The sequence below is a fragment of the Artibeus jamaicensis genome, unplaced genomic scaffold, assembly GCF_021234435.1.
Source record: "Artibeus jamaicensis isolate MK-2021 breed Jamaican fruit bat unplaced genomic scaffold, CSHL_Jam_final contig_1998, whole genome shotgun sequence".
NCBI lineage: Eukaryota > Metazoa > Chordata > Mammalia > Chiroptera > Phyllostomidae > Artibeus > Artibeus jamaicensis.
The window spans coordinates 18,752,694-18,772,639 of NW_026521407.1; the positions used below are offsets into that span (position 1 = coordinate 18,752,694).

Genomic DNA, 19,946 nt, shown 5'->3' on the forward strand with positions numbered 1-19,946 from the left:
CCATGTACTTTGTGAAGTGTCACAGGGAACCAGTTAACTGTAATTTCTATTTCCATCACCCGGAGGTAACACCAGCTCATCTACCTGGGGGTGGGCAGGTGTCAGATCTTTCCAGGCTGATGGAGTCAGTGATACCCCTTCATCCACACGTGTATCCTGTGACCTGCCTCGTGGTCTGGAATGTCCGAGTTTATGCTGAGTTGTCCTCTGTGACCTCTGACACACCTTTTGGAGGGTCTTTCATCAAAATCGGTTGATTTGATTGTACTTGGTTCTGTCCCAGTATGCCTCTTCATTCCATGATCTATTATTCCTACACTAAATGTACAGTAGAATATTCCAAACTGGGCTTTTAAAAATTACATTATTGTCATAACAAGATCTGAAGTGCAGTCAGTGTACAGGTGTTGTTCACCATGGGGAGAACATTGTATGAGGGTGGACCCCAAAACCCTGGAATTTGTGTATAAAAAACTGCATTTATTCTTGCATGTTTAAACCTTAGTCACCTTCAACTATTTTCCATTTGATGCAATAAACCTATTGAGACTTTTTTTCCACTGCTCAAAACAGTTTTTGAATATCTCAACCTTGATGCCTTTCAGTGCTCCTGCCGTGTTTTGTTTCACCTCTTCCACATCGGCAGAATGTTTCCCTTTGAGGACGTTTTTCATCCTGGGAAACAAACAAAGAAAGAGTTGCTTGGGGGCAAGATTGGGTGAATAGGGAGGGTGGGGCACGGGGAGGCCATGCTGTTTTTAGTCAAAACTGCAGATCACTCAGCGCAGGGTGGGCAGGTGTGCTTGTAAGTCACCCATTCGTGAAATAGGCAAATGCATTGAAAGAATCTTCAAAAAAAAAATCCCTGAGGCTGAATGCAGCCTCTCACAACAATGCCAGCTGGTTCACTGATACAGATGGGTTCCTAGAACACTCACCTAGTGGGGGAAACCTGTAGTATAAGGGCCCACCTTCCAGAAGATAATTCAGAGATTTTGTTTTTATTCCTCCTTGTACAGCAGATCTTTAGAACTTACTCATCTTGCATTATTTAGACTATGCCCATGAAAATGGGCATTTGACTCAGTAATCATTTTTTCAGGAATAAGAAGTACATAGCCGAGTTGGGGATGGCATTTACTTTTATGTTGGGCATGGGGAAAGCTGAAGGAGAAATGGAGATTTGGGGCCCTCTGGTGGTGGAGGGATGAATCTTCCCAGCAGGCTGAGCTAATGGGTTCCTGGTTGTTCTTGCTTTCAGACGTCAAGCCCTCCAACGTGCTGATCAATACCCTGGGCCAAGTGAAGATGTGCGATTTTGGAATCAGTGGCTACCTTGTAGACTCAGTTGCTAAAACTATTGATGCAGGGTGCAAGCCATACATGGCTGTAAGTACATGGCCCCGGGGTGACTCCTTAGAATGCAGACCCTGCCAGGAGCTAGGAACCGGATGGCTATAGAGGGAAAACGGAAATGTATCTGAGATGCAAGAGATATTCCGTCACCTTTTTTCTTAAATATGTCCTGTCTGGTGTCTTTAGTTACTTGATTCATCTATATTATTTTTTTGAAAAAGGTATATTATTTTAAAAAATAAGCAAAAAGTTATGTTGTTTGGAAAAAAACAACATGTAACTAATGGTCACAGCCCACACAGTTTTCCGCCCTGAGTTGCAGGAGGGTATTACCTTGTTTGTTGAGGACAGAACAGTACATTGAATTTCAATTGCCCACATAAGTCGGCTAGGTCTGTCCTGAGAGAAACTCATAGCTGTGGGCATTCATTGCCATTAGCAGAGACCTTGGGACCCCTTTTCACTTAGAGGATTCCTGTATTCTATGTTGAAATGGACTTGGGCTGGAATTTAAAAATGTCTTGTCCCTGTTGCTCTAAAAGCATTTCAGTCTATTAACACCAGAGGGTAGCCCAGTGCCTCTTGTCCATTTTTTTATTCTTTTTTTAAGTCTTTTATTTTTTTTTAAGATTTTTTAAATTTATTTATCTTTAGAGGGGAAGGGAAGGAGAGAGGCAGAGAAATATCAATGTATGGTTGCCTCTCGTGTGTCTTCTGCTGGGAACTGGCCTGCAACCCAGGCATGAGCCCCGGCTGGGAATCAAACCGTGATCCTTTAGTTCACAGGCCCACGCTCAATCCACTGGGCTACACCAGCCAGGGCTGATGATTTTTTTTTTAAACCAAGTTCTGGGCTGTTGGTGTTTTTAACAAGGAACATTCTTGACTGGCAAAGTAACTTTGTATCCTGGTTCTTCTGGAGGACAATTGAAATTAGTTTTGAATTGGGAGGGGACTTTGATTTATTATTGTCTCCAAGAAAGAAGACTAATTGTAGGATGAGGAGTAACTATAGAGACACTGATATTTATTGTAGTTAGTGAGTCTCTTCGGAGGCAAAGCTAACAGCATCGGACAGCTCACTTAGTAGGTGGTGCCGCCCCTCCCCCCCCCCCCCCGAGACTTTACTGAGCTAAGGACGTCATCTCACTGGTCTCTTTCTGCCTCCTTTCCAGCCTGAAAGAATAAACCCAGAACTCAACCAGAAGGGATACAGCGTGAAGTCGGACATCTGGAGTCTGGGCATCACAATGGTAGTGTTTGATAACCTTCATGGACCGAGAGGTTCTGGGCATGCGCAGGAGTGGGGAGGTCTTGGAGGCCGAGAGGCAAGTGCCCCAAGTGCTGGTCTCAGGCACCCTTCCTGCGTGAGCTGGCAGGGATTCTGAGTGACAGCCGTCTGCAGCGTGGTGTGGAAGAAATGCTGAACTGGGATTGGGCAAACCCAGTTTTTCTCTTTTTTCCACCTCTAAGTAGTTGTATGCCCTTGAGGATGGATGTACATAGGCTGTCTTACTGTCGTCTGTAAAATGAGAGGCCTGCCTGTAATTCCCCATAGTTTTCTTTAAATTACTTTAATCAAGGCACAAGGACCCCGATAGGGCTGTTGTCCAGGACATGGGCAGTGCTTCTCAGAATTCGGTTATGATAGAAGTATTGGCTGTGGGAGTCACATGTGGCTAAAAGACGTGACTCAGTAGTATCATCTCTGTAGGCACAGCCCTCAAGTTATACGATCGGTGCTTAGTTACTAACTTTGGCCATCATTGCTGTTCATTGCGTCACCAAGGCCGGAAGCTTTCTACTGCGGTCCTGACTCTTTCCCAGGCCTGGCGGCTGATTAAATCCCGTGAGCAACTTCATGTTTCTGTCCAGAAAACATGGGATCTTATAACAGGAAAGTGGTCTTTACATCAAGTCCAGAGAAAGATCAGTCCTTCGGTCCTAGGTTGTTTTTATTTTATTCCAGCGGGAGACCTGCAGGTGGCAGCAGACGCACACAGCTCTGAAAGAGGCTGAGTGCGAGAATCATTTTTCCGACTCAGCAATTGAAAAAACGTGGTTGCTTTCCATCCTCAAGTTCAAGACCACTAGCTTGTAATTTTAAAGTACCACAGTGGGTTTTGGTGAGCACCCAGTTTTAAATAGGCTTAGTAAGGTAGTATTTGAAAATCCCTAGCAGTAGGAACTGGGGGAAATGTGTAGAGAACATAGTTTTAGTTCATTTCCCTCTGAAGTTGTCCTTGAACTTCACCATCGTTTCTTTCCACTGGTTCTCCTGGGAGAAAACCCCGTGGTCTCTGTAAAGGACCCACGTGTGAGCTGCTCTCTCCCTGTTTTCCTCTCCCCTCCAGATTGAGTTGGCCATCCTTCGGTTTCCCTACGACTCGTGGGGAACTCCTTTCCAGCAGCTCAAACAGGTGGTGGAGGAGCCGTCGCCACAGCTCCCAGCAGACAAGTTCTCCGAAGAGTTTGTGGACTTTACCTCACAGTGGTAAGAGAGCCTCGTCTCCCAGACGCTGTGTTCAAGGAAGAAGAGTTCTCATGAATACCCTCCATCGGGGTTAAGCCATTATGCATACATTCATTCCAAAAGCATTTATGGAGTGTGCCCTCCTTGCTGGAGCAACAGAGATGCTTCTTCTGTTCAGTGCCCGCCCTCACCGAGCTCAGAGTCAAGCAGGGGAGTCTCATCCACCAATAATTATCATACAACACGGCAGGCCCAATGATGGAGATATTCATAGGGTATGGGGGGGGGAACTCAAAGAAAAGGCATTACGATAGCGTTTCTGAAGGAGATGTATCCTGAGCTGAGACCATGTGAGATAGTCTCCAAGTGAAAGGCAAGTAGGGGAAGGAAGGATATTCCAAGCAGAAAAAAACATCCTGCATCTTGTCGCAAAGCAAGAGACTCCATTATGGGAGCTTGAAGCAATTGGATGTTGGTTGGAGTATAAAGAGAAGGATGGTAGGACCCACTGGGGGTTTTGAGATAGGAAGTAGGTAAGATGTAAAGAATGAGCTTGGGTGAGAAGGCGGCGGCTAATTTCAGAGTGTTTCTTATGTACCTAGAAGTCTTGCGATAGTTCCAGTGGTTAGTAGGCTGTCTCCGACAGAGTACTTGCTGGCTGTGGATCCCTGTGCCCATGGCCATTTGATGGACAGCAACTGGGGTCTGAGAAGAGAATCTAAAGATAGTTGGAGTGGAAAGATAAAAGGAGCCATACTAATGCTGTGAACTTTGCTTGTATCAAAATTGCCAGTGGAATCAAGGATGCTGATGTTGAGAGGGGATAGTTTTCTTCAGAAAATCTAGTGATTTCTGCATCAGGACCATGTCGCCTAACGTAACTTGATGCTCACGGCCGTTGCAAGTAATGCTGGGAAGTGATGGTGGCGAGGGAAAGCACAGAACGGCGCCGAGTTAGTTTAGTGGGGCGTCCTGCGGACACTGGCGAGAATGGGGAGGAGGGGGAATCAGAGATGGTCACGGGCCAAGCTGGGGCTCTCAGACAGGAGCAGGGCCGGCCACTTGCTGTGGAGGAAGGGGCAGGAGTTCTGAAGGCTGTTCGAGAGTCCAGTTCCTTCAACATTGCTATCCCTTGGCTCCCAGGCTCTTTGGAAGAAGCATTCTGAATACAGCTTTTATTGGGAAACGTGCTGAGTTGAAGCAACTGTCTCTGGCTGGTGCAACTGAGGCCTCTTGGACTCTTTGTTAGCTCTAGCCCCTTGTCACCTCTGGTACTTGCCCCTAATGATGTATGAGGGAGGCCTACCATCGTTTTTGCTTTGCCTGGATGCCAGAGAGGGACTGGAGCACTGAGGTCTAGTACTAAAGGCTCTAGCATCCCTTACATTATGATGGTGGATCCTCCGGACTGCCAACGTGTGTCCTCCTGTCTTCTTTCTTGGGGATGTGACAGATATGGGGGTGCCCCTGTGAGGGTGAGATGGGCTCATGATTTTGCCTTATGCAGTTAAAATTTTTTCCTTTTCATATCCAGAAGTCATGTAGGAAAAGGGATGAGTCATTTTGGAGAGTTTGGACCAACTATTCTCAAGAGGGGCGGTAAGGGTCTTAACTAGAGAAGTCTTTTCAAACTATCCTTATAACCCTTGTCCTGCTTGCCCCTTTTCCAAGATTCTGGGTACTTCAGAACACTTTGGTGAGAACAAGGCTGGTGTGAAAGGTTCTGGAAAGCTGACCTGCCTTTGGTGAATCACCAGTTTAACTCAGTAGCTCTCAGCTCTGGCTGCTCACGTATGAACTATGAGAGAGCTTTCCTGTGCCTGGTCTGCTTCACCCAGGCCTCCCCCCCCCAGAGATGCTGGTTTCACTGGGCTGAACAGTAGCACTGTCCAAGTGTCCTCCAGTCCTTGTACTACACAGCTGGGTCAAGAGCCCCAAACTTAGACCTGTGAACCCAGTGCTTGTGTCCAGGAGCTGCTTTTCTTCTTCAATGTATTGTTTAAAAAGCATCCAATTACATTTTTTAGCCAAGTATTTCTTTCTCTTAGGATTTCTCTTAAAGAATCAGAGTGTTAAAGCTTTTTATAGATATTTAAAAAATGAAAACCTTGAAAAAAATCAATGCGCACTATTTTTAATGTATGTGCACGGATGTGGAAACCCCAGACACTTGTATTACTGTTCTTTATATAGTGTCACCCCCTGTCCGCCCACTCTGTCCCCCCTGTCCCCCCCACTGCCACCTGGAACACTCGTGGTCTTCATGATGGCCCTATCCGAGGTCTCCGTTTTTCTTTCTTTTTCTCCCAATTTCAGTCCCAGCTACTATAGCTTGTAAATTTAAAACTTATGAGCCGTAGACATTTTCCAGCTTTCCTGGAACCGTCAATCCTGTTAATACTGTTAATTCTGTTTCATTTTATTCACACTCAAGGCAGCTTGTCTGGGTTGCTGATGGGATTTACTGAGACAGAGAAGAAGAGAGGGAGAGAGAAAACTCAAAATCACTAGCATTGAAGTTGTCAGAGAATACAGTCTTCTTCAGACTTTTGGTGCTGTAGAATGTGGTGCTTAAGAGTATCAGTTGTGTGAAAGCGGACTCATTTTGCTGGTATGGGAATTGCAAAGTAGAGGGGGAATTTTACGCATGTTCTTACTTATGCTTGGTCAAATATTTTAAGAGTACAGGCTCTCCTATTTCACGTGCCATATCAGGAGCTTTTTGCCCATCATAAACCAATATAGTGTCTTTGATACGTCCTTAGTGTGACCACTATTTTGAAGCTGAGTTGGGAGCATGATGAGATGCTTCCAAAAATGGTGCTGATTTGAAAAAAAAAGATTTTACGAATGGCTTAAATCTTTACGGAAGCATTTTTATTTTCCATACGTATTAGCACACAGATGTATAACCTTCCCCAGTGGCTGTCTAATTATTCCACTTGTTTTATTTCTGCTAGTTTTAAAGTTTGATCTGGAGCTGGGTGGAAAGGATGGAAAAATGATAACAACCTAAGAAAACCTCTTCTATTTCACGATGAAGAGAAGGACAGAGCCTCTGAGTGGAACTTTTTTTATGGCTGTTTCTCTTTTTTTCTCTGTGAAAACTGTATTTCTGAGACACATTTTCATGGAAGAACCCCTTTTCTGAGTCATCTCTATGCATTTTTTGTATTTTTATGACCTAACCAGGCTATGATCCTTCCAGACATCTCAGAAAGCCCCAACTCTTTGTCGTAAGTCAGGGAAGAAAAATACGGATTTAGAAAGTAAAACATTTCATTTCAAATTTCAAGATAAATACATCTATGTCTTTAACTTCTACATCTGTCTCTGAGCTACATGCAGAAGTAGAAGAGAAAGGGTGCATCCTTCATAGCCTAGGGAATCCGTCGGAGTATTCGTGGTCTTTGATGGAAGACGTCCCCACTAAGCTTCTGCTGACATGATGGTGGTGCTAAATACTCTACACCAGCCCAACCTCTTTGGCACCAGGGGCCGGTTTTGTGGAAGCTAATTTTTCCATGGGCTGGCGTGGGGGGCTGGTTTCAGGATGTCTTCTAACAGGCCCCGAGGTTGGGGACCCCTGCTCTACACCTTCATCCAGGGAATCAGCTTGGTCCTCTGATCGCTGCTGGTGGTTTGTGGGTTAGAGGAGGAAGCACTCACAGGCCACCTCTATCACACCCTAAGTTCGAGCCACAGCCCAGAGATCCAGCTGATACCAATTTCTTTTGTAATAACATCAGAGAAACATTATCTTGAGGAGAGGGGTGGAGAAAAGAAAACGCTCAGGCATTTATTCCTTATGAACTTGAAGAACAAAAACACAGTGAGAGTTTCCAAACCCTTCCTTTGTGTACTTATTTTGAAACGGGGACTCCTGAATGGTATGTTCTTCCTCTTTTTTCCTCACCCAAGGCCTTCTTATCATAGAGGTTTGAAGGAGCTCCTGGGATAAGTCGTGCTGACCAGGTACACCGAGTTGGGAGTTTTAGCATAGAGAAGTCTGATAGAAAAGCTATCCCTTCTAGGCCTGCAGAAGGCTTAACAAATGAGTTTCTCAAGACAGTATCTTTGCAGGCCTAAAGTTTTTACCATAACCTCTTCCTGTAGGTTCATGGGCTTGGGGACTGAAGGCAGTCACTGGAAACCAACTCCCGAACCCCAGAATAGCTGGATTTCCTTTTCTCTTTCCCTTGAGGCCGATTGAAGAGGCTCAATGCCCAGCTGACCGGCCTGCCGGCATGGCGGTGTGTGTTGGAGGCCCATCCAGACATGGATCCCGTCTGACTCAGAGGAACTAGTGTAAAACAGACACAGGCCAATATAGTTCCCAACTTGTTCAGGAAAGACAGCAAAAAGAGGCACTGGACATGTATTTAGCTTATGACATAGGTATGGCTTGAGAGGCGGAGTGTGTTTCTATTTTGTGGATGTACCACATAGACTTCTTGGAAACCATGGGAGGGGGTGGGGAATTCGAATAGGCAGAAATCCTCTGGTCAGCACAAACGTCAAGCTAGCAATTCTCAAGACAGCACGAAGCTGTGTTTTAGTGTCGGCCATGGTCAGGAGCGTGTGTTGTGGCACTTGGAAGAGGAATTAGGGCTGTTAGCTAATTGCACGCTTGAAAATGACAAGCCACTTGAAAATTCAAAAGTCTGACTTCACTCCAAAAAGCAATTGGTGTAGCTTTGAACTCCACAGTTGTTATTTTATACCGAATTTCAAGCACTTCCTATTAAACATGGAAGTTAGCCTTTTCGCCTTACCCTATACTACTTTGCTATTCTTAGGCCATGTTTTGAAGTGTTCTCAACTTAAAATATAGAGGGAATGGGTTCTATCTGTTATGTTAATTTAATAAACAGCGTTGGTTTGCTGTGTAAGCATATTATTCATTCACACAGCCGTGTTAAATTTTGAGCTTTCTAATCAGGGACCGTAAATCAAGAATGAGCCTACTGGTTAGCAATCTCTGAGATTTCAGGAAATCTTATCACAATATGCCAGATAAACTTGGGGTACTTTCCCCACATTTTCTTTATACAGATCAAAAAAATACTAGCGACATTTTCTTAAACTCTTCCGGAAGTGAAAAGACATGATGATGTAAAATTACCTTTCCTTAAAAATGGAAGTTTCAAGTTCTTCTACCTGAGGAGAAAAGAGACTATAATTTCACTATCTACTAAATAAAAGGTTAGAATTCAACAGCCGTGCAAAGATTTCTGGTGGACGAAAGAGGCCATTGTTTTTAACATTTGGGAAACAAGCCCTTCTCCCCAACTCTCATGCCCGTGGGGCGTGGTCCCCAAGGGGAGTGTTTCAGAGACCGTGTGGAGTGAGGGGCTGTTGGCTGATTGCATGTTCCGTCCACCAAACCACTTCCATATGGGGCGTGGATGTAATGTTGAATTCATGTTTCTCATTCTTGATTTTAGCAAGGTAAATTGTTCGGATTATAGAGAAGACATTCTGGTTTTTTATTTGCTCTGGAACAATAGCTGGAGATGTAGGGCTTGTAGGGCTTTTGTATATTAGCCTGTTTGGTTTTTTCACCAGGGTCTCTGCGTATAAGTCAGCAACACTCCTGAGATCACATTTCTGCTTCTGTGTTTCTTTCTTGGTGAAGTGGCTCTTGAATTTAGAAGGAAGGACTTTTGCTTTCAGGGGTGAGGGCAGGGAGGGGCGGTTGTGGTGAGAATGTGCCCAAATGTCAGGCGAACCAGCTGGAGATGCCTCTGAGTCAGCAATTTTCAACCCATGTGCCGTGAGAAGTTTTAAAATACTGAACACCTAACTATGTAGTCAGGGGTGCTGACCTCTTTTCCCTTAGATTGGCAGATAAAAAAATGACAGCAGCCAATGCAACAATAGCAGTCTGGTGTGAATGAATCAAAATTATAACTATTTTTTTCTTCTCAGATTGGCAAAAAATAAATTTTGGGGTGTGCTGTACAACTTCAGTAATTAGTTTATGTGTGGCATGAGATGAGAAAGGTTGGAATTGCCGTTCTAAGTGAAATTCATTCCAGAGAAGGTGATAGGAGGTAGCAAACAGGACGGACACCCAATGTACTTGGTCCCGGATTTCTCAACCTTGGCACTAGTGACATCTGGGGCTGGATCATTCTTTGTCACGAGAAACTGTTCTGTACATGAGAGGATGGTTAGCAACATCCCTGGCCTCTGCCTGTAGCTGCCAGGACCACCCTCCTCTCCCACCAGCTGTGCCAACCAAAACGCTTCCAGACATTGCTAAATACACCCCTCAAGGGCAAAGTGCCCTATAGCTGAGGACCACCAGGAACGCCCTAAGGAATCTCAGGGTATAGGGACATGCCGAGTCATAAGGGGGAGTGACGAGGTATCATTCATTTCACTCAGGCGCACCTTCCCATGTCGATCCACTTTGACAGTTGATAACTCTTCTCTCTAATTCCCTCTTTATTGTTGTCCTCAGTTGAGATGAAACTTTCTCTCATAGGTTGTCTGGTCACTGAGGTCACTAGGTCCTAGATCCGCCCTCAGTTCCAGACTGAAACTTCTCTCCTCACATGTACCTGCACCCTGTCTCAGGTCCCCTGGCTTCTACCCACAGAATTGCCTGCAGTAAACTGGTAGGCTGCTTTCAGTTGTTTTGGTCCAAAAGCTTCCTCTTTTCTTCATTTCAATTTATTTTAAACCACAGTTTCTCAAAGTGTCTCAACTACTTCACTCTTTTGTGGTTCTGTACTGGGCTCCCACCGCCCTGGTTGCGGGGCTGTGTCCTACAGACCAGGTCTCATCTGCTCCAAACAATCCATTCACACAGATCCCAGCAACCTAATAACCAGTCCCATTGTGCTTCCGTCAACACCAGGCAAAGTGCCTTTCCATTCATGTCTGACTTGTGACCCAATGGGCAGGGCAGTCTGTAGGTTGCCTTGCAAATCATAGTTTTAAAAATCATCCTTGTCTCCATTTTGTAACCTGGGATTCCAACTCCAAATAAACCACTTCTTTTGTTTTTTCCATTTTTAAGGCTCGGGATGGATACAGGGTGGGTGGAGGAATGGGTTTCTTCTGATTACCATTTTATGACCGTTGTCTGCAATGTCAAATGTCATTCAAATGTCTGTGTATATAGACAGCTGAATCCATGGGAGCCACCCGGTAGGAGTGCATGACCACAGAGTCTTTCTGAGAAGCGTGCTTCCCAAGTCAGAGGCTGGGTGTGCTTTCTTTTCCCGAGAACACAAAGAGGCCCGCAACGAGTGGCGCTGCCTTACACACCGCATTGTGTGTATTGTGTCTGTCTCAGGCAGGTTGGGTTAAGACTACATAAAAGCAAATGATACGTTCAGGGGTGTCAGAAGCAAGGGAAGGAACCTATCAAAGATAGTGAAGCGATAACAAATGTAAGAAACGCTGACCAAGGCGGGTGGAGTAAAACTTGTTTTGAAGGAAAGTAGAGCCGTATTTTGAAATATAATGGCTGTCGATTGGAAAAGCTAGTTTATATGGTGCCGGTAAAGTAAGTATCAAAGGAAAGTGAGCACGGCGCACACAAACACGAAGACACACAGACCTACTTTTCCCCGTAAGGTGCACCAAGAGTGATTTAAACCACAATTTATAAGCGTTAATAGAAGAAAGGCAGGATAGAAGATCTATGGTTTTGGTACACTTTTAAGGCTGGTTAAGTTTAGTTTTCAACAAGTTCTGCAATGCTCGTCTAGTGATAATACAGATGGTTTCTAGCTTTAATGTGATTTATTTTTTTCTTTAAGCTTGAAGAAGAATTCCAAAGAACGGCCGACATATCCAGAGCTTATGGTGAGTATTGTCAGTGGTGTAAACGTGTCCAAACTAAGCTAGTAAAGATAAAGTGACTAAGTGACTAAGACCTACATTAGAGTCGAACAACCATACTGAAGTGCCGACTCAGTGAGATGTTGGTAACTGGAAGGGAACCGAAGAAAAAAAGAGTTGAGTGCTTCATCCTAAATCCTTCTTCACTATACACAGGGGTAGGTTCCCAGTCTGAGCACTTTTTCCATGCTGATAAACAATGTCGTAGACCAAATTATGTCTATAAGACTTATATTTTCAAACTTCAAAGATACACAGTCACAAATTACTAATACACAATGAAGGAAAGCATGATTTAACAGATTTTAATTATGAGAGAAATTTAAGTGCTACATGAGTGACCAATTTTTGATAAAATATTTAGGATTACTTGGATGAACTTCTTTTTGGTGGGTGTTTAGGGAGGAAAGAATCTCTTTGTTTTTTTCCTTCTGGTTTTTACTTTAGTGGAAAAAAGACAAAGCCTTAATAATTGGAATTATACAGCTTCAGCATTCACAGTTTTCCATTTGAAGGACCTATGAAAAAAGAGTGAAAATAAGACTTCAGGTTTGTTGTTTTAAAATAGTTTTGTTTACGTTGTGGTACCTACATTTCTAAGCTAGTTATTGATAAGTGATTCTATTTTTTTTTAAATCCTCACCCAAGGACATTTTTTTTTATTGTATTTGAGAGACAGAGAGATCAGTGTGAGAGAGAAACATCAATAGGTTGCCTTTTGTATATGCCCCGACTGGGCACGGAACCTACAACCTGAGTATGTGCCCTCACCTGGTATCGAACCCACAGTGTCTTGGTTTATGGGACAGTGCTCCAACCGCCTAAGCCACACTGGCAAAGACCAAATGATTCCTTCAGATACCTAAATTGATCATTCTTATCTCATTATATGTTGAATGGTTGAACGTGGGAGAAACACCTTTTTTTGAAATATAAAATTTAGACTATTTACTAATTTGTGTTAACCACTCCCTACATCTGATACAATTATCAAGGTTTTAGTTTTAGCAGGGGATGGAAGGGTTCTGTTCATGCACAATCTCAGAAGAGACCAGAGACAGCAGTGACCGCGTTCCTACTGGAGTGCAGTTACTCAGCGGGCACTGAATGCTGGCTCCTTTCCCTTCACACACAAGCCATGCTCGGCTGCAGACCGACTCAGGGCAGGCGATACCGATACAGGGTCCTGCTATCTCTTAACAAATGGTCAGATGAGGCGGCTCTGACTTGGAAAAGGTATAGCTTGTTGGCCATCTGTACATCTTCTTTGGAAAAAATGTCTCTTCAGTTCCTTTGCCTATTTTAAAATCAGACTTTTTTTTTTTTTTGCTATCTAGTTGTATAAGTTCTTTATATAATTTGGATATTAATCCCTTATCAGATATATGGTTTGCAAATATTTTCTCCCATTCTGTAGATTGCCATTTCATTGTGTTGATTGTTTCTTTTGCTGTGTAGAAGCATTTTAGTTTGATGTAATCCCACTTGTTGATTTTTGCCAATAAATACATTAGTGAAACCATCAGTGAAACGCAAATGAAAACCACCAGGAGATATTATCTCACACCTGTCAGAGTGGTTTTTATCAAAAAGGCAAGAGATAGCAAGTGTGAGTGGGGGTGTGGAGAACAGGGTACCCTTCTCTTGGTGAGAATGTAAACTGGTGCAGCCACTATGGAAAACAGTATGTAGGTTCTTAAAAAAAATCAAAATTAGAACTCCTGTGTGATATAGCAACTCCATGTCCGGGTGTATATTTGAAGAAAAGGAAATCCTTATCTCAATCCCATGTTCATTGCAGCAGCATTTGCAATAGCCAAGGCATGGAAATAATCTAAGTGTCTTTTGGTGGATAAATAGGTGAAGAAGGTGTGATATACACACACACAAAGGAATATATTGTTCAGCCACAAAAGAAAGAAATCCTGCCTTTTGCGAAAGTGTGAATGAAGGTTGGGGGCATTATGCGAAGTGAAATAAGCCAGACAGGGAGAAACACAAATAAATTCCATATGATCACACATATGTGGAATCTAAAACACTAGCACTCATGGAAATCGACAGTAGATTGGTGGTTGCTGGGGCAGGGGATGGGTGGTGGAGGTCATAGGGTACCGTCTTCCAGGTATAAGATAAAGAAGTTCTGGGAATATGATGTACAACGTGCTGACTCCAGTTAACAGTACTGCCCTGTGTACTAGAAAGCTGATAAAGAATAACTTTTTGATTAAATCTAGGGAAAGGAAGGAGAGGGAGAGAACTCCCACAGCCTCCCCCCCCATCCACTGAGCTACACCAGCCAGGGCTAACTTTTAAATGTTTTCACCACACAAAAAGAATGGTAACTATGTGAGGTGGTAGATGTGCTCCTTAACCTTGTTATGCTATTTTGCAAAAATATATGTATGAAATCATCACGATGCACACCTTAAACTTGCACGATGTTATATGTCAGTTATATCTCAGTAAAGCTGTGGACAAAGAGAAAAAGTATAGTTTGGAGATGTCAAGCCCGGAAGAGTTATACAGAGCTGATTCAGCAATAGGTGATAGCCACAGCCAAACTCATGGATTTTCAGTCCTGTGGGTGAAGCTTTGATTTAAGTCTGGACTGTTCTCCAGTTGGGTGACTGAAAAGGAACTCTGGGAAGTTTGAAAAGAGATGGGTGGCTCTGTGGGCCTCCATTGTCCCCTTTCAAAGGGTTCCCCTGCGACTCAGCATTCCACCACGTTTATTAAACTGACACCCACAGCTGAGGGAGAAAAGGTGAATAATGCTTGAGAAAATCTTAGCATACTACATGTTTGGGTTGAACATTTCCCCCCAGTTGGGTTTGTCATAGCCAGCCGGAGAGGGGTCTTTTCAGTCCTGGAGTCCCCTTTGCTGGGTGCGTATGCATCCCCCAGAGCATTTGAACATTAATTTCACATAAAGCACAATAGACATGAGTAATCCCTGTGGGGGTCCTGTGGAACATTTCCTATATAATTCTGACTGCAAAATGCAAACCTTTACTTTTCCTTCCAAGTGACTTCTTATCAGAGGTTTCAGTGGAACACACTTGAGAAAAAATGCCAAGTTCCAGCTTAATATACACCGGCAGTGGATGTTGGATTCTACCTTTCTGGTGTATTCTAATGCTGTGGTCTTTTGTGGCTGACATATCAATGTGGTAAGGTTGTGTGGGCAGCCTTTTCCTTTTAGGGCATTAGTCTTTGTGGTACTGGAACTGGACTTGCCTTTTAAGGCCATAACTGCTCCCTGCTTTTCTTTGGAATTGAGGTTTTTAAGTGGAAAATCTGAGTCCAAACTCTTTGACTTTAGCACTGGGAAAATGCGTGCCGAGAAGCCATTGTTTAGATTGTAGGAGTTGGTGAAGAGGTAGAAAAGAAAACAAAAATCCTTTCCCCAGGTGAAGGACACTGTAATTAGGGCCCCAACCCAGACATAGACCTCTTATAGAAATCTCAAATGTTTTTCTTTCTAACTTGGATTGGGTGGGTGTATTTGTTTTCATATCATCTCATTTGCTTGTTCTCCCTAACTCCCCTTGGAGGATTTGTTCTTCCAGACTACAGGCCAGCTTTTTCTGCAAAGGGTTAGAGAGTCAGTGTTTTAGGCATTGTGGGCTGTCATTATTGTTCACTTGTGTTGTTGGACTGTGAGAGTAGCCATATTCAGTATGTAAACAAATGGATGTGGCCATGTACCAATAAAACTTTATTTGGAAAATAGGAAGTGGGCTAGAGTCGACCCCCGTCCCAGATGTTAATCACCAGAAATCATAACCAGGCAACACAAGTGATTGCCTGGTGAGGTTCTCCACACATCCTGGGACATTCTCAATTGAATCACAGTGTTAAACCTGCTGACTGAACCCATTGTCCTGAGGGATGACCTGCTATACGTAGGATATGGGGAGCACTGGTGACCGTATCGTGCCCTCATGCTGCTGGCTGCTGGCTGCAGTCCGTTTGTGGATATCCATGTTTTCTCCAGGCACAGCCACTGGTGAAGTCCTTCCTTCCTGTACCTGACTCCTTTTTTTTTGAGAAACCCAGCCTGGAGATGATTTCATGGTGCCTAATTTGCTCATCTCTTGGTTGCTGTCCTTGTTATTCTTAGTGCGCTGCTTATAGAAGGGACTGGGTTCCCCCTAACCTTTTACAGCCTCCAAACCCACACAAGAAGGCGAGTCACTTTCCATTTTGACATGCCTGCTGCTTCCCCTCTCTCTGCCCTCTGGCTCTCACAGCATTTTCCCAGCCTGAGAATAAACTGAAAGACGTCTGAGAATTGTTTTTTTAAGATGTCAGGTCAGGTTATTGAATTCATTCACAGACTTGGGCTACATCCACTGAGCTCAAAGCCACCAGCAGAACCAGAGGCAATATGGGGCTGGCGGGCCTGGCACGCAGTCCTTGAGGTAATCTGAGGTTTAACATGTCCTGTTTTGATAGTCAAAGGCTTTTAAGTACATTAAAAGATCGCCAAATGTCAAGAGGATGTGGGAAAGCTAATAAGCATGATGGTAAAGCACTTGGTAAGTGTGCTGTGTAAGTGGTTAGTAATCAAAAGTAATGCTGTATTTATTTATCCAGAGAGCTCACGACCAAGGACCCAACATCAAGAGCTTCAGTTAATATAGTGGGTGTGAGGCATGGAGCCAGCACCCAACCTTTATCTTCAGATAGGCAAAAACAGCAAACCTCTTTCCATTTTCTGTGTCCTGATACTTAGAAGTGACCTCCTACCTTCTTTGGGGTTTTATTGTTTTGTTCCTTTCCCATTTGCATTGTTTCCTAAAACTTGCATGGGTGGGCATTCAGTTCCCCACAGAGCTGACTCATCCAGCCCTCCGCTGTCAGGTTTAAAACAAATATAATTAGAAAACCTACAGCTAGGCAACATGAAGGTTATAAACTAAAATCCCCAGTCAGGGAAACAGAGTGAGTCATCTACATACTGGTCTGCATGCAGAAATGCTCATATTTAGCTGCTCTCCCAGTCATTGAAAATGATGCCATCAGACAATCAGGAAGGTGACCACGGGGGGCAGCAGGAGCAGCGGGGAGCGATGCCTGGTGCCCGGTCTACTCGAAGGGATCGTCCTCATTGATTTGGCTGGTCGGTTCTGTTTCCCCTCTGAGAACCGTAGATCATGAGCTGATGTATCTCCTTTTAGTTAGAGGTGGTAGGTCCCAGTGTGACTGCTGGGTACCTACTGCAGTGAAAATGAGCCATTCAGGGAGGATGGTTCTGGTGCAGAGAAGATGGCTTTGTTTCCTTCAGAATTGTTTTGAAATGTGCAGCCTCTTGTGTCGTACCATGCTCATTCCCCCAGCACCATGCTGGATTGCTGTTTTGTGAAGTTTACTTAATCTGACCCGTGTGAATACAGACCATTCCTTTTGCTTTTCAATCACTAATCTCCGAGTTGAATCTTCTCCACACAGACCTAGAGTTTGGCAGTCTACATTACTTTTCAGAAGCATCAACTCTTCCTCAGGAGAGACATACATGTAGCTCGTGGCTGTAGATGTAGCTTAGAAAGTGGCTTTGTTTGGTCTTTCAGTGCAGACTCGCCCTCCCATGTCAAGAACGGGCAATGCCTTACCCGTTTACTGTTCCACCAAATTGGTCTTTTACTCACTCTGCTACCTGTTGCCTGAGAAATGGCTGTGCATACACCCATGACATTTCTAATTATTTTGCTGCCATATCAGTCTGAAATTACTTTGTAGGGAACAGGGTTATTTGTAAATCGGAGTTGGGACTGTCTTTGCTGGCCCTTGTATTTTACCATAGATGAGATCTGTGTAGCCTAATTTCATTTATATTTTTAAGCTATAGATACGGTGTAGTGGAAACATTCTGACATGGGAGAGTGGCGACTAAGAGGAGATATCTTTCAGATGTTTGTATCACCAGATGTGTACTTGATTTGGGACGGGGTAGGAAGAGTCCAGTGAAGCCCTGATAGGCACACTTACTGTGTTGATCAAACAGCTCTGTTAATTAGCTAATTTCTTATGTTGTCAGTGACAAATATTAATACCATGTATTTTTCTTTTCTTTCCCAGCAACATCCATTTTTCACCCTACACGAATCCAAAGCAACAGATGTGGCATCTTTTGTAAAACTGATTATTGGAGACTAAAAGCAATGGACTCAATCAGTGGACCCTCCTGTGGATTGGTGGGTTTACCGGGTGACGCAAGTTTACTAAAGCGCCAATAGAAACTCATCTTTGAGATAATTTAACCCTGCCTCTCAGTAGGCTTTTTTCTCCCCATTTTCTTTTTTTTTCCCCTCCAAAAGGGGCCTTGAAATCTATAGTATAGAATGAACTTCTGGATGGATGAAATAGAAAGGCTTAGGACTTAAAAAGGTGATTAAATATTTAATGATGTGTCATATGAGTCCTTAAGCTTCTCAGACTTTCTTGTTCTTTACAAAATGAATGCATTGGCCCTGGAAAAAAGGTGCTACAGTAGTGACGACATTGTAAGTAGATTTGTAGTCTGTCCAACTTATTATTTTAATATTTATGTTTAAGCGCTTGGTTGAAAAGATCTCATTTTATGCAGGGAGGGAGATACAAAAGACGAGGTTGGTTTGGCAATATTTATAGGGCTTTTATTTTTTAAGTTCAATTGTGTCTGTGGTCCAGAGGAAATTATTTAATATGCATCTTTAAGAGTATTATAAAAGTATCAACAAGCAGCTCTTCTTGTGAAATATCTGTTTCAGCTGTTGCGGCTGCCGCATGTTCTCCAATTTCTGCTCAGTCCTGGGTAATAACCACATATTCTAGGTGAAGTGGCAAGGTATCCTGGTCAGACTCTTTTCCTAACTTTGAAAAACAAAAATCATTGTTATCATAACTCAAAGAGTCACCAATTTGGTTCTCTTGACATTTGTGGTATAGTATTAATGGAATGTGATTCGTGATGTAATTTTCCTATCACCCATCTTTCTGTCTGTGTGTGTGTATATTTGATAAGTCACACATTCTGCCAAATGGCTTCTGTGAACATCCATATTTAGTAAGGAGGACATTTGTCAGTCCCGAGAAGGGAGTATCACATCAAACCACACAGAGAATTTGTTCTTCCTGCTGTTGTCCCTCCTACAATGTACAAATCCCAAGGACTGCCTTGTAGTTAACGTACTCTTTTACTTTGTTTGTTTGTTTGTTTTCTTGTTCAATGACGAAGCCTTACTACTAATGGAAGGGCTGCCATAGAAGAAAATTAAAGGCAGTTAGTCGTCCCTTGATAAGATGAGGAGATAATGGGGAGGGGTGAATTTTTCCTAGGAATAATAGACTGCCAAATTTCCACGAGTTGAATTGAGGCCACGGCCTTCCTCAGTAGCATGCAGTGGCTTGCTCCACAGTAGGAGGCTAGCTGCACTGTGCATTCCAAGCAGACTGAGTAAACAATGAACAAGAACTCTTCCTTGTGGCCAATGGGTTCTCTGATCTGGGCTTTAGGTTCCTGGAAGGTCAAAGGGTGAAGTGCTCCACAGGGAACATAACTACCGATTCTAACCCAGACACATTGCTTTTGGAACATCAAGGCTACTGTTGGCAGTACAAGGGCAGAAGATTTTGATAAAACGAGGAAGAAGAGGATACACTCTGTTTCTTTTCTTGTCTCAAATTCACAAATATGAAGAGATGATTGCTCCCCTAGTCCTCCCATTCTTCCCCTTTTAGATTTTGAAGTGCAATTATATTTTTCTCTGTTTGCATTTTCTCTTGGTTGTTGACCTCTAGCTCACAGCAGTTGCCCAAAGTGGCTATGGCATTTCCATACACATCTTCATGTTCGGTTGCAAGAGATACCTGTTTGATTCAACGTCCGTTTCATCTGCTCTGAAGCTACCTCTGTTCCCATCTTTTTCCAGCCAGCAAAGGGGTGTTATCCTAGTGGTCATGACAATTCATTTTCTGACCAATCTTTCTACATCTGCAAGTTTCCCTCCAAGTCAGAGAAGAAAAAAAAATCGCAACTGTATTTCTTGCTTTATTTATCCATCTTATGAAAAAAGAAAGTAGTAGAAACAAATCTGAGGTCATTCCATTACAGCTTTGTGAAATATGTAAAGCAAAACATCTTTCTGGTCTGGGTCAGATTACTCTTAACTGTTATTCAGTGTGGTTTCTACTTGGAAATATTCTTAACCAAGTGTGTTTCTCATGTATGCACATCTCCATTCGGTAAGCCCAGGGCCTGAGCTTCCAGAAC

The 19,946-nt window shown here is 43.4% G+C and overlaps 1 protein-coding gene across 2 annotated transcripts in view; it reads left to right on the plus strand.

Annotated features, from left to right (window-relative positions):
* MAP2K6 (mitogen-activated protein kinase kinase 6) overlaps positions 1-18,108 on the plus strand; it is a 95,199-nt gene extending 77,091 nt beyond the window's left edge. For both annotated transcript variants that reach the window (XM_037127991.2, XM_037127992.2), the window contains exons 8-12: positions 1,262-1,389; positions 2,532-2,609; positions 3,711-3,850; positions 11,608-11,653; positions 17,774-18,108. In XM_037127991.2, the coding sequence (XP_036983886.1) occupies positions 1,262-1,389; positions 2,532-2,609; positions 3,711-3,850; positions 11,608-11,653; positions 17,774-17,851 (470 nt within the window). In that variant the 3' untranslated portion in view covers positions 17,852-18,108. The remainder of the gene's footprint in view (positions 1-1,261; positions 1,390-2,531; positions 2,610-3,710; positions 3,851-11,607; positions 11,654-17,773) is intronic.
* Positions 18,109-19,946: the final 1,838 nt, after the last annotated feature.